The sequence below is a fragment of the Enoplosus armatus genome, chromosome 1 (genome assembly GCF_043641665.1).
Source record: "Enoplosus armatus isolate fEnoArm2 chromosome 1, fEnoArm2.hap1, whole genome shotgun sequence".
In the NCBI taxonomy this organism is placed as follows: domain Eukaryota; kingdom Metazoa; phylum Chordata; class Actinopteri; order Centrarchiformes; family Enoplosidae; genus Enoplosus; species Enoplosus armatus.
The window spans coordinates 8,375,470-8,398,110 of record NC_092180.1 but is presented as its reverse complement, the minus strand read 5'-3'; the positions used below and the strand labels follow the sequence as shown (position 1 = coordinate 8,398,110).

At 43.5% G+C, this 22,641-nt stretch overlaps 1 protein-coding gene across 1 annotated transcript in view; it reads right to left on the bottom strand.

Moving 5' to 3' along the window:
* dmxl2 (Dmx-like 2) overlaps positions 1-22,641 on the bottom strand; it is a 36,741-nt gene that overhangs the window by 4,692 nt on the left and 9,408 nt on the right. Inside the window, 41 exon segments of the mRNA XM_070910975.1 lie at positions 102-223; positions 370-456; positions 1,305-1,370; positions 2,796-2,913; positions 3,100-3,301; positions 3,485-3,570; positions 3,664-3,797; positions 3,948-4,117; positions 5,621-5,626; positions 6,309-6,554; positions 7,053-7,183; positions 7,497-7,573; positions 7,693-7,884; positions 7,992-8,276; positions 8,420-8,602; positions 9,326-9,721; positions 9,880-10,082; positions 10,214-10,478; positions 11,011-11,176; positions 11,270-11,367; positions 11,720-11,889; positions 12,086-12,196; positions 13,259-13,394; positions 13,859-13,978; positions 14,064-14,393; positions 14,594-15,245; positions 15,346-15,512; positions 16,023-16,309; positions 16,567-16,794; positions 16,938-17,057; positions 17,169-17,277; positions 17,399-17,488; positions 17,936-18,057; positions 18,200-18,398; positions 18,609-18,673; positions 18,676-18,838; positions 19,053-19,322; positions 20,861-21,132; positions 21,229-21,447; positions 21,916-22,096; positions 22,221-22,401. Of these exon segments, the coding sequence (XP_070767076.1) occupies positions 102-223; positions 370-456; positions 1,305-1,370; positions 2,796-2,913; positions 3,100-3,301; positions 3,485-3,570; positions 3,664-3,797; positions 3,948-4,117; positions 5,621-5,626; positions 6,309-6,554; positions 7,053-7,183; positions 7,497-7,573; positions 7,693-7,884; positions 7,992-8,276; positions 8,420-8,602; positions 9,326-9,721; positions 9,880-10,082; positions 10,214-10,478; positions 11,011-11,176; positions 11,270-11,367; positions 11,720-11,889; positions 12,086-12,196; positions 13,259-13,394; positions 13,859-13,978; positions 14,064-14,393; positions 14,594-15,245; positions 15,346-15,512; positions 16,023-16,309; positions 16,567-16,794; positions 16,938-17,057; positions 17,169-17,277; positions 17,399-17,488; positions 17,936-18,057; positions 18,200-18,398; positions 18,609-18,673; positions 18,676-18,838; positions 19,053-19,322; positions 20,861-21,132; positions 21,229-21,447; positions 21,916-22,096; positions 22,221-22,401 (7,425 nt within the window).

The window sequence follows — 22,641 nt, the reverse complement described above, 5'->3', positions numbered from 1 at the left end:
TTATTATAATACGCCTGTATTGGCGCAGACAAAGAGCTGAGGGTTGAAATCGTTTCTTTGAGGACAGACAATTGCCATCTATAATCTGCCCTCAATCTCACCTGCGGGACTCTTTATCAAAGTCATCCCCTATCCAGGTGTAGGGCTGGACAGCCACCAGACTAGTCACATCCACCTCCTGGACATCATGAGTGGAGGCCAACACTATCTCGTTGGAGTTAGCCTGGAAATGGAGTGAAGCAGGGAAGAGAGGGACAAGGAGGAAGGAAGAGACAACATTAAAGACGGACTTGAAAACAGTTTCCATTCATTTCCTAGAAAGGCACTGATATGTATTTGTAAATTCAAAGGAAGGATTCCTGAACTTACCTTATTAATGGCAAATGCCATGATTATATCAGACTCCTTATGAATGATTTTAGCCTTGCCTCCGGGGTAGCCCAGATCTGCCTCCACCTGGAAAAGCCAAAAACAAAATGACACATTAAGGTCCAAGACACAGCAAAAGCTAAAGTAAGTAAGTAAGAAATAATTAATGGAGAAGCTTATTCTTCAGAAATAGTGTTTATGTTAAGTTAATTTCCTTCTATGAGGAGTAGAGTGGGAAAATATATATTTCCAAAACACTTGCTTTGGGCCATCAAGTTGCTCCAAAAAATACTCCCACTTCAGTTGAAGGTAGCACAAAGTACAGCCACATTCACAAGGGGAGAGTAGTAATCAAAGGAGAAGGTGTAGAGGTACACAATTAAATACTTAAACTAAAATACTTCACACTAAATTTTTGACTGCTGATTTGGAATTCCCTGGTGACGACACCCTGCACGATTAGCAAGCCTCACACAGCCCTGACAGTGAGTGCATGCAAGTTAGTAGGTCTACTGTATGTGCCAACTCTCTTTTTTTTTTTGCTATTGGGTCCAGCAGAATCAGTCCAGCTAGAGAGGAGAAAGGAGTCAGAAACACAGGGAGACGTGTTATTGGTAGGGATCGGATGTGCGGTTATGTGAGTGGATGTTACAGGTGTCCCAGTGAGAGGGAAAGATTAGACGTTAGATCCTTGATTTTATGCCAGAAAAATTGCCAGAGCAGTCACTGTCAGGCCAAAATGGGGAGGAGACGTCAAGAGCTTCACCCACTTTGGTGTTACCTCTAACTATAAACTTCAAACCTAAACCCTGTGCAACTGGTGCACAATACTTTAATGCTCTTGCTCCTCCAAGCTTGGCTTTACAGTGACTCTCCTGGACAGACAGACGGACAGACAGAGCCAGGGCCTGGGCTGGAACAGTAAATGATACTACCTTATAGGGACTGCTAGCTCCTGCTATGCAGTTTGGGCTTATATGGTCCATATGGTTCTCTACAGACTACACAACACACACAGAGGCAATATAGACACAGAACACACCAACACGGCACGACACACAACACATGCACAAACACAGAAAAATAAAACATGAAATGAAAAGAAAATGTAAAAGGTTGACAGGATCTTTGATGTATACTTGGCGATAAAATGTAAATAACTCTGCATGCAGTCCAGCTCATTAGCATGGAGCTACAGTCGGGTAGCAGGTTGAATGGAGATATGGATCTTACTGCTACAGTTCAATTTGACGTAATCTGCTTACTCCAGTTAGCAAAGACTGAAATTAATGTTGTCCTAATAAGAAGCATCTTCTTGTCTAATTTTGGACTGGCAGCTACAGTAGCGGTCTGTCATGAAGGTGGTTACATAATAATGAATAGTTCCAGATATCACAGAAGGCAGTGAAATGTCCTGTACTTGAGTAAAGATGTCTAAGGAGTCAAAGCAATGATAATGACAATAACAAAAATATCAGCAACAGAGATAAATGCTCAGTGAGCGCTTCTCTGTGTATTACAATGAAGCAATAATAATGCACATATACATGGGTAAGACCTGGGTTTCAAAATGCCCCACAGGCACGTACATTTATATGTCAGACAGTCAATAATTGAGGCAAAAGCTTGAAAGGCCTCTGATAAAGACCTGAATAAATCATCATCTCTCCAAGCTTAAGTGCAAAAGACTCTGACTCTGTTTTCTATTCTTATGTGTAACCTACTGTAAACATGCTACACGAAAATAATTTAAGTGAAATTGAAATATATACTGAATTGGCCCATATATAATGTCCCTGCCTAAAAGTTAGCCCCTTTTTGAAACACCTGCCACATTTAAATAAGTTAAATGACATTATTGTCAGGTAGGTATTTGAGTAAATAGCACCTTTAATAATACACATTACTTTCACACTTTTCCTCAATTTCTTAAGATTTTCTCAGATTGATATTTTTATGGTTCTGATGTCTTAACAATCTGACACTGCATTTCTTGGCTGCATGACACTTGTTTGATGATTATTACGTACCACCAATCACCATCATTACGGCCGTCATGTGGTTATTATGGCCTACTTTAAAGTGACTTTTTTCAACATAGTCACAATGTGTCTTCATCTGTCGATCCTGACACTGTAGTGACAGAGACTCAAGCCAGTTTTACAGATGACTTTTAAACTTGAGACAAACCCACTTTTAACAAATGTAATTTCCAAGAGAATGTAGTCTTATATTTGGACCAATCTAGTATTTGTGTAAGGGGAAATTAACAAAAAAAACAAAGAAAAATGCAGACATTCTGGTGTAAATGTGAACTGACATGACTTGTTAAATAAAACAATGGATGGGTTTAATCATCATAGCTAATGAACACTGAAGTGAAGGAAAAACAAGCAGAAATGGTTTCGTGCATGTGGGCTACTGACCTCACTCTGCTTCCTTTTCTTAGTAAAGATGTAACGGATCAAAGTCTCCTGAAGGACTTCCTGTTTGACCAGGAAATGCCAAAGACGTCGGGCTGGAAAGGACTGGTGGTTCTTTGTCCTGAAAGAAATAAGAGAGAAATAAGTAGGTCACAGTGGTGCATCCACTGAGGAGTCTTATGCTCATACTATGGAACACGATATGATCTGATACTGCATGTGTGACTTGCAACATATTTGTTTTGTGTTGTGAAATTGATCAACTGTATGTAGGCAGGCTCCTGAGCCACACTAATGTAGATCTCACTTGAAGGGTGTGTTGTCTGGCTCCAGCATGGCCTTGTGTCGGAGTATGGCGGGGCCACCTCCTGCGCTGAGGTCAGTAGGGAAAGTGTTGATGTAGTTGGGAGGCGGGCCGTCAAATTTGTTCATTCGCTCCAGCAGAAGCTGCTCCCAATTCTCTAAAGTCTTCAATACAGCGTTGCTGAGAGGGGAGGTGACTGGCAGGTCTGTGACACAAATACGTACATATGATATACAGTATATACTATATACAGGCAGCAGCACACCAATTAATCATTTATTTATACAACTTATTCTAAAATATTTCAGTGTATCTTCATAAACAACACATCTTACTGTATATTATATTTTAGGAGCTGTTTAAGATCAATGATGAGGTGAGTGTGTACCTGCGAAGTCAAGGCCAGTGAGGGGGAGGAAGTTCTTGACATTGTGATGAGCCAGTTTCACCATGACCAGGCGGATCAGAGCCCAGCTGTGTACCACACAGACAGATGCAGGAAGTTTATAATCTGGAGGCAAAACCTCCAAATCAGAATGCAGAAAAACAAACGAGAGTGAGCCCTACCTGTAGGAGTTGGGGTCAGAGTGCTCAGTCATCTGTGTGTCAGAAAGGAAGGCATCGTCATCATCTTCATCATCCTCTGCGCCGCTTTCGTCTGAGTCATACAGAGCACTGCTGTCTGACAGTGGCAGGAAGGGCTGAGAGGGAGGAAATAATGATGGGAGAGAAAAGGCGAATGAAAAAGGCAGATAGAAAGAGAGATTGAGGAATAACTTTTTAATAACCTGCAGACTATGAATCACAGATCTCATTAGTCGATTCCACATATGTAGAATTCAATGTCTTACTTTGGCCACAAAGTAGTCCCACATGCTAAGCTCTGGGGGAATGAACTTCTCTCTGTATGTGGGCCTCTCTGTGGGCACGGGAGGTGGGGTGGCTGGCGTCTCCTTTACAGGGCGTCCAGGAACGAGCATCCTCATGTTGAACCTCCGTCTGTATCGGTCCACATCCTCTGCTGGGGGCTGAGGGGGAGCCACTGAGGGAACAACAAAGAGATGGTATCTTTCAAACACAATGAACACTGATAAGGTCAATTTGCAGCAGACTGCAGTGTGCTGCACTTTGTACAATTGATGAGTATGAGCTGAGACTCAGTGTCATTTTAAAGCCAAAAGAGGGTCAAAAAATAGATCAGGAGGAAGTGAACTGCATCCACACCCTACACAAAGCACAGTATACCCTACGTCCACATCTATATACAGCTGAATTATGGACTTTGAACATTAACCTTAATCTTGTCTAAAATGTGGGTCTACGATCTAACTTTGAGTTCTATGACTTGGATGAGTCATAGCACACAAAAGACAACTGACAGACTTGGAAAAGAGATATACAAATGCACAAATACAAACATTTGGGATGGAGGCACAGGGCAACACACACTAGGTTGTGCACAAACCTGCACCATTATCCTGGGTGACTATCTCTGGCATCGTACCAGACAAAACAAGACAAGACACAAACCATAATTGAATCAGTAAATACACAGTGCGTTGCACAAAATAAACACAGAAAACACATCAAACAACGATGGTGAATTTGTTGAGCAGTCATGTGCTAAGCGTTTTCTTGACCAACAGCACTTGAGGCAAACACAATGAGACTGGTGACTGTAACATGTTTATTTTGTTGAAAAATGAGTGTTAATTAGAACATGATAGGGAGGCATCAATGTGTAACATTTGCGTATGGCAGTGTGTTTGTGACATGCATGTAAGTTTGCAGTGGCGCTCAAAAGGGCAAAGTTTTAACATTTGGTAAAGTGATTCCTATCAACAGGCTGGCATTTAAGATCCCCCTAATCAGCTCTTCAAAAGGCTCTCAGCTATGCTGAGCGCTATCTCACAGTCTACAGTGATATGGAGTCTAAATGCCAGCACATATCTTCCTCCCCCACAAATACAATGTGTGCACAGATTACTTTTGCCTAATGAATATGGATGGACAGGCTTTTAGAGCACAGCTCCTCAGGAAATGGCTTAATTTCTACAAATCTAAAAATCTGACACAGACAAACAGCTGAATCAAGTCACACAAGAGCTACTATCACTCTATGATGTAGTTATTATCTCTACTACAAACTACTGATATGACTTTGGTCCATTCACATTCTTTTTAAATGTTTAAAACTACAAACTGGTCAAAACAGAACTAGTTATACAGTTCCAGCTCTACAGTAGTTGTATAGTAGTAGTGTAGTATTTCATTAGTCTAATAGCCTCTGAAAGTGTACCTGGTTTAGTCTCAGATTCAGATTTAGTCTGAGTTGGCTGCTCAGCCTTGGCCTCTGAACACTCCTTGCTAGGCCCAGCTGTTGCTTCAGTGGCACAACAGGAATGACACAATGAGATGAGCATAGAGGAGACGTTACAACATGTACATGCAATGCAGCACACACACACACACAGACACACACAGACACACACAGACACACACAGCTGTTGGCTTATCATAACACAGATGACTATGTCTTCATAGCACTAGTGAGCTTTGTTGTTTGTAATGGGCATTCAGTAGTAGCTGCACGAGAGAGAGAGGGGTAAGTCAAGCATCTGCAACAATGCAAACCTGAACAGTAACCATGCACTGCAATCCTGCAAACCAGCACTGCAATCCACCAGCCCAGTTACTCACAGCTGGCCTTAGTTGCTGGTGCCACAGTGCCCAACCCCTCTCCCCTTGAAACGGGAGGAGGGGGTCGTTTGGGGCGCTGGGTTTCAGTGGGGATGGGAGTGGGATTTGGGGTGAGGCTGCTCTGCTCAGGTCTTCCTGTCTCCTGAGACTCCTCTGGCCTGGCTGCCTCAAAATCAGCTGGCACTGGGACACAGGGCAGAGGGCACACTCACACAAGACACTACACAGGAGCAGCAGCAGCATCTCAGGAGCATCAACAGGACAGGACTAGGTGTATGTTTATGTAACTGTGCAGAAGGGCCCGAGGGATGGAAGCTTTGCCTCACATCAGAGACAAGTCAGGATGTAGAAGGTCAACAGATGGAGCAAAAGAGGACAACGACAAAAAAAAAAAAAAGAGTATAGGGACAGGGACAGATTATGAAGACCAGGGAGGAAGACTAAAGACAACAATGACAATGACGATGGAAATATAGATATAAGTATCTTTAACGATAAAACAATAAGTCTACCTGGTGGAGCCTCAGGCCTCTTCGGCCTAATAACGACTTTGGCCCCTCCCCCAAACACTGCGGCCCACACACGGTTGTTGAGGGGATGTGCTGCCAGGCGGAAGAGTTCATTGCTGCTGTGAGTGCCCAGGCCATGGATGAGCAGTGCAAGATAAACAGCCACAACCGCTTCACACAGCAGCACGTTGAGCCTCGGCTGGTCCTCCTCTCTGGCAGACGTCAACAGAGAAATCAGGGACGACACACCTGCAGAGGGAGGACACAAACACACAACATGGTATTTGCGTAAAAGGTTACCTCGTAATTTACAAAAAAAGAGCAGAACAAAACGCTATCTCTGCACAATACAGAACACATTTATGAAACATTCGCATGATGGCGTGATCAGTCTGTCTTTCTGTTTCCTTCCCAGAGGCCATGAAGCTCCTATTATAGAACACCATCTGCCTCTCTTTGCTTTGCTCTGCTCTTCCTCTCCCTCTGCTTTTCATATTCTCTCTCAATCATGTCTTTGATGCTCACACGTGTGCCATTTTCTTTCTATGCATTCTGTGTGGATTCTGGAACATGATCTAACTTAGCTTCAATCTCATTAAAACTATTTTTGAGATTATTATGACATGTTAATGAAGAGCCAGCCCCTGATAGCAAATTCAGATTCAAAACTTTTCGTATTTTCTGCCTTATGTGTCGTCTAACTCAATCTAAAAATGCCAGTGATTGGAAAAGCAGGGGCTTTGTTACCTGGCCACTGTGCAGGAGCGGAGTTGGGAGTTATATGTTCTTCAATGCTTTCTGTGCGGAGCCGTTTCCTCTCACTGAGCAACAGGCCCTGGTACACCATTCCTGTAAACTGGTTGGCCTCCGTCTGGCTACTGCAGAGCCAACAACACAAAGGTAAACCGTGAGTCACAACCATACAAAACACGTATGTTCAACATTTTGGGAAATATGCTCATTTTCTTTCCTTTCTTTCCTAGAATGAAATGAGAAAATAAATAGAGTCACGGTGTGGTTAGCTGAGCTGAGCATCAAGAGCAAATTTATTTACCTACTACTTTAACTCACAATGATGTTGTCTTGAAGAAAAAAAAGAAGCAGTGAGAGTGTACTTTGGGGACTGAATAGTATCTATGGTCTTGCAGAGACAGTTGGACCTGTGGCACTGCACTGCAGAGGCACAGTTACCTGTAGCTGTGGCTGTCACACAAAGCTTGATAGATGCAAGCCGACAGAGATGCTGCTAGTGTGTGCAGAGCATTCACCTGAGGGTGAAAGACAGACACATTTCACTTATTCAACATCAAAATGATCGACTTGAGATGACTGTGAGAGAGAGACTTCACACATCTACATAAAGTTAAATTCTTATTTGAGTTCTGACCCGGTCATCCATTATGTCAGGATGCGGCGTGGCCTCCATGAGGGTGATGGTGTGGAGGATGTCGTGAATGTGGTTGCTGAGGTGGAGAACGGGATTGGCTATGACCGTCTTGGTGGGGGCAATGCAAGCTGTTAGCAGAGGCAGTGTAGTAGGCAGAGGCAGAGGAGACTGCAGCTGCTTAAATGTGGTTTCCTACAGAGTGGGACAAGAAGATGTAGATTTGCTTTTGCTGGAGAGATTATTTTGCATTAATCAAGTAGAATTATGTTACATACATGTGTATATGAGTGTGTGTGTACCTGCTGGCTCTCCTGCAGAAGGAACAGAAGCTCCATGCGAACAGAGGTGACTCCTCCTCCTTTGGCTCCATGAAGGCTACAGTAGGACAGAAACACCCTCAGCAGGGCCTGGTTCTTCCTCAGCCACGCCTTGCGCCTCTCAGAGTGCTGCTGCTTGGCCTGAAGACGACGTCGCTCCGTCTGGTGACGCTCGTAGGCCCCGGCCTCTGTATGCTCCAGGGCCTCGTCTGGTATGTCCACTGATGCTGTACGCTCTCCCCAATGCTCCACCTCTGAATCTTCGTCCTTCCCCTCCACCTTTGTGTTAACAAAATTTAAGATGAATAACTCTCGTCAACCAGGAAGAAAAAAACACTCTTGCTAATACCAAGTACTGCACAAGAGAACATAAAGTTGCATAGACTACATCAAATCTTATCAAAGTGTACCTTGTAGTTGCAGATCGTATGCATGGCTGCGATCTCCTTCTCCAGCCAACTGTAGAGCTGAAAGCGGAGCTTTCCTCCATCCACTTCAAAGCCTGTGGCCAGCGTACGCAGCTCTGTCATCAGGATCTTCAGACAGGCACGGAACTTCAGCTGCTCTGCTATCACGTCCACCTCTGACTCACCCTGAAACATATGAGAGTGAGTTAAAGAAAAAGGCCTGCACTTTTCTGAACTTGTGTGAGCATTCCTGTGCTTACAGCCTCTAAATTCACATTCAAATCTGCCAGGGGGCATCAAGCACACTTTCTGCAGGCTTCCAGAGAGTCTGTTCTCGATGCAGACTTCACCAAAAGAAACCTATTTCTTTTAACATAGTGAGGCTTTATCTTGCAAATTCCTAATGTGAATTCCATTAAGAACCTTTCAGAAAGATACTCTTAGATGGATTACAGGGTCAAGACCTCCGTATGGGTCATATTTATGGCAACGATTGAGGTCTTACAGTAAGTCTAATCTCCTAACACATTTAAACCCCTCCTGGTCCAGTGTCATGCCAGTTCAGCTACTTTTGTCTGAGATGTTAAATCCAAATGAGTTTCACATGCACGCAAAACTTTTGGTTGTGAATCAGACATTGGCCCTAAATCCCAATATATCCAGCACACAAACTGACCTAGGACAGGATTTGTCTTCACATAGCATCAAAATGACTGAGTGTGAAACAGGTTCAAGTTTATAAATTAAAACTGAACTTTGCAATGGGTTAGAAATAACTTAATAAACGTTTTTATTTTAGGGGAGATTTAAAATAAAGAAATATTTAATGTTTCAAGTATGTGTATCATCCTATCCTATGATCATTCCAGTATTTGCAATTGTTCTAACATATATTCTGTATATTCCTACCTGTGAGTTCTCTCTCTGCAGTTTGGAGCCGCCACTCTCTGATACGCCGTCTGTTTTGGTTTCAGCCTCAGGTTTCTTCATGGTCAGACCACCATCATCATCCTCATCTTCATCATCTTCCTTGTCAGCTCCCCAGTCCAGCTGCAGCCCGTCATCCTCCAACTTGACCATAGGCTGGCTCCAATCCAACCCACCCACACTATCATTTCCTCCCCAGGCAAAGGCAGGGGCTGCTGGGGAGCCCCAGTCTGCACCTCCCTGGGTGCCATTTTCCAGGGGTTGGCTGGAGTTTAAGTTGGCTTTGGATGAAGCTTTGCTGAGAGGCGAGGAGCCAGATTTCTTGGTAACTTTGGGAATCTTGGAGAGCACTTCCAGAGCCAGAACAGGGCAGCCCACCTATAGAAGATTTAGATATGATTAAAATCATGTCTAAACACTTTTGGAATTAAACATTTTTCAGACTGTTAAACAACTGTAATAGGAGAGGTAGATAAAAGGTCGCAACTGCATCAGAAGAATTGGATTGGAGTGAGTGGCCATATTATTGAACCCACCTTGAAATGTGCATTGGCAGTGGTGAAGAACAGTTTGCGCTCTATGAGGTTGATCTCATCTGCGCTGCTCTTCTCAGCAGTGAGGCCCACAGTTGTTGCTGTGCCCTCTGCATTTGCAAAGTGGCGACGGATGATCAAAGGGTGTGTCCTCAGGTAGTTATAGAAACTAAACACCACAGGGTTGCAGGATTTCACCATCACATCTAACACAGAGGGGTGAATAAAAGGGAGAAGAAAAAGAAAAGCCTTTAATCATAGCACACAGTGCAAATAATGAGCAAAGCATACAGGGTTTGATGTGTAATACTGACTGAAATGTCTGCAACCAACTAACCAGGGTTCTCGTCATCCTCTTTGGGGATTCGCTCCAACAGTGTGTCCAGCGCTCTGGTGTAATCCTTCATGATCCAGTAGGCTATGCTGCGGAGGAACGGGTCAGGGTGCAGTCTGGAACAGTGGTAACCACTTCCGTCCCTGTTACAGCCCAGGACCTTCTCATGAAGGAGGCCTTGGCAGGTGGATGAATTCTCAAAGTCAGCCTCATACAGCCTTGCTACTATCATGGCTAACTGGAGATCCTCCATCTTCTCCAACAACACCTACACAACATATAATAGCAGAGGTGAGACTGGGTTAAATCTGTAGTTTAAGTAAAACATGTAAGTAAGTAAGCAAGCATTAAATTGCAGAAATGTAAGGAATTTTGAGGTAGTAATTCCCACTGCAACCTGAAGCACACAAAGCTCACGCTTCTATTTCCTTTTTTTGGCTATCTGTATATTTTGACTGGGTGATATGAAAACCCTGGCCAAGGAAAACCATGCAGGCTTTTTATGCATCTTATCAGTATAATTTAGACTTCTCTAATGCGATTTAAAGGCTGCACAATACCCAGCTCTCTCAGCAACAGATATCTGCACTATTAGTGATGTAGTGATTTAACTCTCACACAGACACACCTTCACAATTTATATTGTATTTCAATAAAACAAGGCTATGCCAAGTTTCCACAGTGACGGAAATGAAAATGGAGTGTTGGAGCAGACTCAACAGTAATGAGTTATGTCTGTGTATCTCTGTTTGTGTATCTTGTGTGTTGTTGAGTGTAAAAGTGTGTGTGCTTGTTCACACCTCTATAGCGTCTTTGAGTGATCCAGCCAGCAGGAAGAAGGCAGCAGATTGTTCAAAGCGCTGCTTTCCCAGCAGGGAGAAAGCATTTTTCAGAGCTGCCTTTCGCCAACGGTCTTCACTGAAGTTGTTCTTGAAAAACTGAGTCATCTTCTCATCATGCTGAGACCTGAGAGAAGAAAACCACACAGCTCAGTACCCCATAAAGGTTTTGTAAGAAGTCAGACAGAAACTTGATTCAAGATCAGAAACAATGTCCCACCTGAAGAGCCCCCACAGGACAGCTTTCTTCTTCATGGCCAAGTAGAACAGAGCAGCATCTAAAGGGTCGTTGTGTCTCTGGAACGCAGCTTTACCTATCTAATTACACGTGAACATTACAGTTTTTAGTTGAATAATTCCAGTTTTCACTTATTGGCTGGAATGATGTGGAATGCACTCAAAGACAACAAAGGAGTCAAAATATAAGCAGCAAATCGTCACACCCTGCGGTACAAATGTTCCACTTATTTAGCTACTGTTCAAGACTAATGTACATTCCCTACTTGTTTTTGCTTTGCATTGCTCTTTCTTTACAATGATCCCAGGTGTTTATCATTATTCTACTACTACTACTTCTTGTAGGAAATACATTTCAGCTTGTTAGTACAGAGAAAAATGCGTCAGACTGCCTTTGAATGTTGAATTTTTGAATTTGAATTTGTCCTGGTACCTTCTCCACCATTTTCCGCAGAGTGTTGATGTTGCGTATCCACCAACCCACTCCCACAGCTCTGAGCTCAGACCATTGTGGGTCGCCTCTCTGCATGGCTGGGATCATGTTCAGCAGCTCTTCTTCTGCCTCCGAGTGGAAGGCCCATGCAAAGTGGCATGTTGATAAGCCTGTCGTAGAGGCAGATAGAGGGAGAGGGAGAAGGAGAGCAAGATGTCTGAAGTTCATTCGCAAGATTAAATGCACTAGTAATCTATACCTCATAGCCACAAAATGACAATATAGTGGTATTATTATTATTATCAAAACAACATTATATATACAGTTATGTGTCACAGCAGCAGTATGGTGTGCAGTGTGTTTTACCCTGGTGGAGCAGCTGCATACGGTAGAGGGGGGGCAGAGAGGTGAGCAGGCAGGTATGAAGACGCATGGCCAGCAGGTACCTCAGTCCGCACTCATCTAGAGCCTCAGCACCTACACAAACACAACACCAGGGAGCTGTCAGCTTTGTCACTGTTATTCCACCAACCACTCTATTAAAATGGCAGCCAGAAAGCAAAACCCTTTAACACTCCAGTATCACTGGAGTTCATGTGATCCTGTCAGACTGTGTCTCTTGTCCTTGAACCTTCTTACCCTCTCTGTCTGTACTTAGCCCTGGAACAACCTGCTAATGTCTTCCTCTCAAAAGACTAAATAAATATGATGGAAAATTGGAGAAAAAAGACAAAGATAGTGGAAAAGGTGCAGTGCCTGTTTATATACAGTTAAAGAGGCATAGTATAAGCACTGTTGTTTATCTTAATAAAGATTTGATGCCTGGAACTACATCCAGGAACACTTAGCTTTTATGTCTATAACCTTTAGTCAACTTTAATACAATATTATCACTTACCAAGGGTCACAGTTAGTGGAATGATAGACAATGAGGCGGGCCAACACGCCAAATTGCAATACAGGCCTATTCTGCAAGTATGTGCGCATCATATATCTTTCATACAAAGTACATTATACACAATGAGGCAATAATTTATTCATCTGCGAAGGAAAAATTCTTGCTCGTCCTCTTCCCTGACAGATCAGAGAGACAGCTGGTCAGCTCTCGCTCAAGGACACTTCAATAGGGAGGATTAATATACATGAAAGAATTTCGACACTTGTGTGGACGCTACAAAAATGAGAAGAGGTCAGCAAACCGGTATAACTATTTTGATAGATGAAAAGATGTATAATACAGAGAAAGCTGTGAGGAGAATCAAGCATCAGAAGTAACCTAAAGATATTATTTGACTGTCGTGTTAGAATATTAGTTAGTGTGTTTATTGTGGTTTGGATTTTTTATTTTTATTTTAATGTGGTGACAACTCCCATTCAAGGAATACAGACACAACAGTCTCTAACCCCAGTAAACCTTGGAGCAATATATTATATTTACTTTATGTTAATATATAATATAACATAATCTACTGTACATATCACAAATGTATAATTGTACAAATAATGTTGTAACCTAAACACACAAACATATAAACGGACCTGTGTACTGTTGATCAGTGGAGCTAGCGACCTCAGCACTGGTGGTTGCAACAGTATCAGCCAAGGCCACCAAGAACATCTGCTCTAGTCTGGTCAGTCCTGGTAGGCTGGAATGCATGAGGTGACTGGACAATACCTGGACACACGTAGGAAGAAAGTGAGTCAAGGAGAGCCACAACAGATTGAAAGGTTTCATCAGTGTGTACAGTACTGATTTACAATGTGAGTCATTACTGTACTGTTAAATATTACCCAGTCTATTATTACACATTACATTACAGTCTATTATACATAATACATTATTACATCACAGTCTATTTTTCTTACCATGTTATGACTGTCATGTTTCCTCCCCATTACTACCCGTACCACAATATTGTTATTGTTGTTAACAAGATATTGAATGGTTATTATTGTACTTTACTGTTACCATCATTAACCTGTTATTACCAAGCTGTTACCACCCTATTAACAGCTATATATATATATATATATATATATATATATATATATATATATGTTTTTTCATAAATAGCTTACATTATCTGTGGATTTTTTTTTTTGGTTAATGGAAACTCCCTCTAAAAAATACTGCAATACCTGAGCATGCTCTGGTCCAAAGTAGGTCGGTCCATATTGAGAGAGGTTGATAACTCGAGACTTCTTCTCTGGTTTGTCGGTGGCAAAATTCACAAAGTCATCTGTGGTAACTGTTGCCACCTGTTAAAACAGGAGGAAAGGAGTTAAACCTATCAGTGGACTAAACCTTTAAAAAGAAAATCAGAGCTTTCTTAACTCTACCTACCTGGAAGAGGTCAGAATACTGGTCCTCTGCAGACTTCTGCGCTCCCTCACCGTCAGCCACCTTAGCTCCCTTAGCACCCTCTTCTGCCCCCTTGTACGAAGTGTCTAGGTCAGCCAACATAAGGGAGTAGAGGGGCAAGGGAGGGATAGAGTTGATCTCTGTGTAGTCCCTGCCCCCATCGCGGCCAGCCACAATGGTGTCTTTTGCTGTGCTGCCAGTCACGCTGATGGTCCGGGACAGATGTCTCCTGGCTCCGCCCTCACCTGCCTCCACATCCCTCACCACAGCAACTTCTCCGGCAATACACTTCACCAGGTGAGCGAGGATGGCCTGATGCATATAGGAGCAATGAGTTATACAGCGCATACAAAACTGTGGATTAGATGAGCTCATCACAAATCCCTGATTATCTAGTAGATAGTGTCTGTGGCCATTTGTCACCAGAAAAGGTGAGAGGCAATTATTAAACTTCTTTATTCAATAAATGAGAGCTTTAAATAAGTCACTGAATGAGGCAGAAACAAACTCACCTTGGCACGGCGAACCTTGCCCAGGTCCATGAGTTCCAGCAGCTGGGTGGGATGGTACTGGGGTAGAGTCGGGGACAGGGAGTGAGCTGCCTCAAACAGTCCCCCTTCCTGAAGTCCTGCAGGGGCACGAAGGGCCTCATCCACTGCAGTATTCCCTTCAAACACACTCTTAGACCTGGCTCTCCCTTCAAAGGCTGATGAGGAACCTATGGTTTGACCTCCAGCAATGTCTGCAGATGATAGGTTGCCCTCCTCTCCCTCCCCAGGCTTCTTGTCCTGATGCCACTGGGCATACACGTGCATTTCACAGTCCATGCCCACCACCAGGATGCCGTCCCTCACCCAGGACAAGGACACTGGCAGAGACGGTGTGCCGTCCACGGAGGACAGGAGGTCCACGGTCCGAAGCAGGATCCAGCGTGAGCGGATCCCCTGTTTGATACTGCCCCCTAGAGGAAGGGTAATAACAGCCACCCCCTCCTTGCTGCTAGTCTGTTCATTGACCATGCCGGAGATTCGGCCGTACATGAGAATGTTGGATCCAACTCCCACAGTGAGGATGTGAGATCCATCCTCCTTTGACAGCCAGTCCAGGTGGACGTAGTGCTTAATGTTGGGGGAGCTATGGTCCCTGCTCATGTACAGGTCAGACCTGGCATGGAGAAAATGAGTAACTTATGAGACACCCATACTGGTAAACATACAGGGACTGACAGAATATGATGCAAACACACAAGCAGTGCCCTCCTGACCTGCTGTAGACAAAGAGGTTGGAGTCCACACTGACTCTTGGATCCAGGGTTGACGAGGGTCTGGTAAAGTCATCCAGGTGGAGAGTTTGCTCTAACACCCACTCTGAGCCACCAGTAGACTCACACTCATAGATGGACACATGCATAGAGAAGTCCTCTCCAGAACCCTGCAGCTGAGGACAAGATGAGAGCTACCTTAAAATGTCTGATTTCTTAGAATATGTCAAATCTGAACCTCACAGACCTCTATCCTGTATCAGAACCTGAAGTACACTGAAAACCTAGATTGCTGTTCATAGGCATTAACTGAGTTTCAGTTCAATGACATCCAGCTCCACATACTTTAAATATAGAGTAGCTATATCACTTCCTTTTCATCAATGACACAGATTTTAAACACACATGTAATGTTTAATGCATAATGGACATGTTTATTTAATGTAGTTCCTACCTCACCATTCTCCACTTTACATAAATATGCATTAATATGCTGATATATGGAATTGTTATCTATTTTTGGAGGATCCAGGATATACAGCCAAACGATGTCACTGCATTTACATTTTTATTGCAATTTTCCACCTCAACATGATTGCAAATAAATTCCCACATCGCTATAGGACTTTTGGTTCAATACACTGAAAACACCATTACAAAGCCAAATTCTAATTCCCTACCTGTCCTTGTCGTGGCTTTTTAAAGGCCACGGCCAGCCTGCCGGTGTAAGAGCAGGACACAGCTACAGGTCGTCCTGACACACAGACAGCACTGTTGTTGTCTTCCTCCTCATTCATCAGGGCCCAGGGCTCCCAGCGGTACACACGGTTGTCGTGGTCATTCTCGCTATACCCGTCACCACCCTCCACATCACAGTGCCAGAACCGCACGCGAGAGTCAGAGCAGGTAGTAACAATCAGGTACGGAGCCAGGCACACAGGGTAGATAGAGGAGGAACTCAGATGACCTAGCAGAAAGAAGAGGCAGAACAAAAACTGAGAACATTTCCAGCAGGTTATTCCAAAGCATGTAAACACATTCTGAGACTTCTTGCATTAACCCGATTTCTTGGTTTCTTACTTTCTACATAACATGTGACAAATTTCTAGGTACTTCTTGGAATCTGCCTAACCTGATTTAAAAATGCCTAGTCACCCTTGGAAAAATTTGGCAAAAACAAGATGGTGTGAGTCATATGTGTGACAACTGTGTGCCTATCCCAACCTGCAGAGGGGGTGGCCCTGGTAACCTCCACCCCGTGGGGCAGGTCGAGCCTCTTGCTGTACACCAGCTTGGAGCTGAGGATGAGTTTGCTGGCTGATTGCAAGTTGGCTGTAGAGGCTGAGCGTGGCAGGGGTCTGATAGGAGAGGTCTCTGGAGACGAGTCAGCATTCACAACTTGATTGGGAACCATTAGCTGGCTCTGGAAGCTATAATCTGGGCTCGGCTCATCTGGACACAGAGACACAGGAATATTACAGCTGGCCAACACCTCAGTGAAGGCAGTTTGTTGTAGATAAAAAGGCAGGCTTCACATTTAAAATCCATGCTTTCATGCAGAAGTAACTGCTCAGCTGTGTGCACTCAACACTTACCAACACAGGCCTGCACGGACTTGAGGTGCAGGTGCCACATTTGCAGGACTGAGTTCCTGTTAAGATCCTTTTCTATCACCACCAGGAAGAACTTCTCAGAGAATGGAGCAGGTTGGTAATCTGGATATAGTAATTATAAAAATAATTACATTATCTTCTAATGACAATCAGGTTTGAAAAAGTATTAGGAAACAAATCTACACAGAGTATTCATTTATCAGTGTGCTATACCTTCACCAGGTGGAAAGGTGGGCATGTATGCTTCTGGTTCTTTCTGGGGCTTGTAACCTAGAATGAAGTCCTCTTGGAAGACATGCAGCAGCTGGGTGTTGGCGCCACACTGGATGCACATAGAAATAGCATCAAACAGGTTACTATAGCTATTGATAAGATTGCAAGCCCTGAATTTCTGTCCACCACTGATCTGAGGTTGGTGTGAAAAACACAGAGCAGCTGCTAACCTGGTTTGTGATGACATCCAACTCTATGATACATCCAGGTCTGGCAGTCGACTGTTGGCTGACAATGTTGAACACTTCGCCAACCAGTTTCTAAATAGAGACACACAAGAAAATGGTAAGCTATCCATTTAGTGTTCTGCATTAGAAGTAAATTATAATTTGGAGTACAGGGTAATGTAGGCTGGTGGTTGTTATGAAGCAAGAGATAACAACATAGCCACATTTCCAATAAATTTGAGATCTGTGTGCCTGATATAGACGAGGTGTTGTTGTTTTGGTGACATTTATAAGGAAATTATTAAAAATCTCACAGACGTTTAAATGGTTATATCAGATTTGTTATGTTTTATGGTTGATGTACACTCCAATATAGCGTCCTACATTGGACTACATTCCTGGTCCTTTGTGTCAAAAAGTTTAAAGAACCACGTTGTGACACATGAAGACCCAGATAAATAAAATTCACTGAAATGAGACTCAGAGATTATCACATCCCAATGAGCAATAACATTATCATGTGTGTGTGTGTCCACTCACAGACGTTTCAGGATCTGACAGCTCATCCAGTAGTTTTCTGGCATCCACCACAGCTTGATAGAGACGCAGGTTTTTACCATCTGATGCCACGAAGCAGGCGCTGGCACTGTTACAGTAAGTTCCTGAAGGACACAACACAAAGTTCGTAAGAAAGTCCTGCATTATACACTGTGCATACATTTCAACATGACAATATATAACAACATGTCACTCATCACTAAGGTTAAAATTTACATCCATATTAAAAATGCATGGTGTGTTTACCAAGTACAGAGCTGGGTACTAGTGTAGGTAGCCAAGCAACATTGCTGAAGGCAGAGGTGTGCAGAGAGTTGATACGGGCCAGTTCAGAGACCCCTCCAGTGCAGGACAGGGGTCCAATGTGGTCCACCCTCCACAAGATCAGCTCACTGTAGATGGCGTTGGGGTCATGGAAGGTCCTTGTAGCTGCATTACGGAGCTGCTTCCTGCTAATGGAAAAGTAATGCATCGTTAGAACTCCTGTTTAATGCAGAGGACAAGACCACCATTTATGAAAGCGTGTTACAGCGTGTCACAACAAGCAGCATCTATGTCATTTCAACCATGTGCTCCTTGCCTATTCTGTCTTCTTCCCATCCCTCACTTATTTACTGCCTCCCTTCTCTTTCTCAGCCTTCCCTCTGTTCTATACCTGGGAAGTCCCTTTGGTAGGGGAAAGGTGTGAGGCTGCTCTCCTTCCAGGCTGCCAGGGGCTGAGGGAGGGGTGAGCAGAGCATTATGGTGAGAGGACGTCAGCAGCAGTGGCAGCACTGTGTGGCAGGATTGGTCGTTCAGATGGAAGCGGTGGCCACAGTACCGGAACTTGTGAGATACGGTCAATACGTTGGAGAAGGCGGAGCGCTCAGCAAATGTCACTGCCCACTGCAGAGAGAACCAAATGATTTAGTGAGGGCTGGCAAGGCTGAATACACACTAACATACAATGAATGAATGAATTAATTAATTTATGATATGAAATGAAAGAATAGTTTTTGATTACACCTTGGTCAGCAGTGGTCATTCACGAAAACATGCATACACTGACACTGACAGAAAAATTGTGCATCTGTCAACTTTGTTCCTAACAGTGTTTTACCTGGTTGAGAGATCCGTCAACATGCTTGGAGACCATCATGACAGCAGGACTGATGCCAGGGCGAGAGTTGGAAGAGGGGGCCAGGGCGGGTGAACCCAGGCTGGCGGAGATTGAAGCAGAGTGGGAGATCCGTTGGACCATTCTTCCCTGCTCCCCTGCCCCAGCACTCTCACCCTCAGTCAAAGTGCAGGCGTACATCAGGATGTTTTTACTCAGCGAGTTGGCATCACCTGTAGGAAATGCCACTGGAATACGGGAGGAGAAGGACACCTGGTGGGAGAGTTGAAGGGAAATAAGAACTATTAGGAACACAGGCACATATTCTCTGCAGTCTTTCAGCCCTGTAGAGACCTAATTAGCAATTTATACCAATGTGATGTCAGCTCTCTAGTTCATCAGTAGCAACAACATTAACAATACTCTATTGGCTTGCTAGTTTATGCTCACAACTGAGCCGTATACTGAACAGTATAAATGAACTTCATATGTGTACGTGGCATTATAAAGCTCTTATTATACAATGCCACAATGCAATGAGTGTGTTTGATAGCTATGTGTCCGCATACAGTACTGTGTCATTGCAGTCCATGTAAAGTAATCACAATAAGTAAGGACCCGTGAAATGCCGTGCTAAGTAATTTGTAGAGATGTTCCGAGCCGATTTCATCGGGGCCCATCCGGGCATATTTTAGAGGATTGGTATCAGCTAAAATAAAGCCATGTTTTATCCTCCTCAGCCTGCTTGTGTTGCAGCGCCGCTCTCCTTCGGGACAGCCGGGCTCTACAGTGCGAGCTTCTCGCTGCATATCCAAATGAAAATTAGAGTGTGTGAATGTGACAAATTATTTAGGCGCACCAGTCAGCGACTCTGACTTCAGACACTATGGTTGGCAAAATACACTGTTTCACTATACTCCAATGCTAACGAATCTCTTATCTCCCATTGTTCTTGTACAACACGCACACAACATTCAGGTAATAGTTCCTCATTTTTAGCTGGCACTAAACTGCGCTTTCACCAGTTGAAATGACAAACATCGCCAGTGGCAGGTTATATCAAATGTTGCTAATTAATGTTGATTCTGTGAGTAACTTGACGACAGGCAAAATTTTTATTTGTCCTCTGGTTGAAATGCTCTCTGCAGTCAATATCTGTACTCAGTCAAAGATTGTTTGTGAGATTGTTGAGAGTCTTAAACATGCATTTATACAAGATCAGTAATCATAAACTTTTAGTTTTGATTTTCATGTAGTTTTGAACCAGGATCTTCAGTACTTGGATAAAGTAATGTGAAAATAGGGTGTGTCAGATCTAGTAGGCAACAGCTGTTCTTCAATGTGTCATATACATACTTTGTCAACACTTAAGTAAATAAAAGTATCAGATCGGACTCTGTATTAGCAGATACCCAATATTAAAGGACTCAGATTGGGAGCAGGGCATCTAGCATCCCTACTTATTTGCATAGTGGATTATTATACATACAGTATGCAAAAACGTTCAAATAAGGTGTGAAGATTTCTAAATTGAAATGTTAATAATACACATGATATTTCGAAATATAAAATATATTTATAGTTTTATGGACCATGACATGACAAAGTTTTAATAGCCCACAAGCACCGAGGAGTGCAGTGTCTCCTTCGGAGTCTTACATAAGGCTGGGGGAGTGCTGAGTCACCTTACATTTTAGACAAAGTTTAACTACAGTTACACTGCTGCCACTGTGTGTATGTGAGTGAGTGAGTCATTCACTATGGAATTTAAAGCCGAAAAGTTTTTTTTCATGAGCTTGATTTCTGCTCACCTGAACCTGTCTGAAGATACCCTGGTTGAATTCATCCAGGTACTTCACATGCCAAACCAGGAAAGATCCGTCGGCAGGGTGGATGGTGAACAGCATGTCTGGGCTCTTGTTCCACTCTGTGGTCAGAGTCTCCATCTTCCTCTCCAGCAGCATGGAGGGCAAAGGCATGCTGGAGCTGGATCCCGGGGAGGATGCCTTGGTGCTTCCCTGCTCCCCTGGCTCACCCTCTTCACCTTGCTCTGATGAGGCTTTGTCAGACATCTCATCCAGGTCTAGAAAGCCAGAAAACAATGTGCTTTTACAACATGATGTTGCTTTTAAGCTAATGTGTTTTAAGGGAAGTGTGTTAGCCTGGTCGTGGGTCATACCAAAGTCAAACTTCATAGGGGATCCTTCGGGGTCCAGGGGGTCCTCAGTAGTCTGGTCCAGCTGCTGTTCAGAGAACTTACGGAGCTGCAGCATAAAGAGGTCCATGGAGGAGGTGAAGCTGAGGTCCTTATTGTTGAGCCAGTGTACCACAAAGCCTCCACCACCACTGCCATCGTCTGGGTTGAACACTGCAGAGTCAGCCAGCACTGCTGGGATATCTGACAGAGGAAGAGAGTGGAAGGAGGAGGTAGAGATATTATATAGATGAAAGTAGTGACAAAAAGGGTAAATAAAATATTACTCAATCTTAGACTGGGTGCACAGCTGCACTGAATGTGTTGTTAGCCAATTCTGCTATATCTCTGTTGCAGAACGCACATCATACCCAAACAAATTCTGTTTTGCACAGCTGTCTATTATTTTTTTGGGATAAAGCCTTTTCACTAATTAAGTACGTTTTATAAGATCTCTGCAATTCACTAATGCCTGTGTTTTTAACACAGTTTGCAGCAACATAAACATATCATAGTTTTTGAATGATGTCACTATTACAGAGGACATTACAGAGTCATTAAAAACCTGAACATTATAGACACCCTTATATGGTCAATAGTGCAACTATGTTTGGATCTATGGCGAATAAACAAAGAAATGCTTCTGAGCCAGTTAAAACAAAGACACCCTACCTGTGTTGGGGTTAATACTGGCTGAGATATGGAAGTGACACAGGGCGTTGGCATGATGAGCGATGTGGCGGTGGGTGTGTGCGTCCTGTGTGCCAAGCTGAGAGGGCAGCAGCTCACTGTGGGCCACCAGAGCAGAGGACCGTCGCCGGCCCCGGCGCAGATGCTTCAGGTGGTGGATTGACTAATCAAGCAAAGCACAGGAATGAAACACAGAAAACAGGTTTATGTTTTTCAGAAAAAGTATATACTTGACATTTTGTTTTATGAGTTTTTTTTTCTGGTATGATCTGAGTAAATAAGTGTACCTCCAAAGCATGCTGGATCTTGTCCTTATTGCCTGCCAGGCCTGGCAGGCTGGAGCTGAAGGAGTGTGTGTTCTCAGAGATTTGTCCCCCAAGCAGGCTGTCTTCTGGTAGCAGGGTCTCAGACCACAACCTACACACACCATCCTCACAGGATGTCAGCAACACATTGCACACCGATCCCCTAGAAAACAACGGTAAATAATCAGTAAGTATTTTATTTTTGATCAATTTATAAAACATACACTGGTGTGATTTACTCTACACCATCTCTACAGTCCTTTAACTGTTTTCTAAAAAAAAACCCATCTAACAACCCTCACTATGGACATGATTAAATATGCTGTAAAAAGAAAAATGATAATAAAGTGGGAGTGCAAGTGGGAGGAATAAAATCTAACCCTAACCCTGATTCTCACTGCAT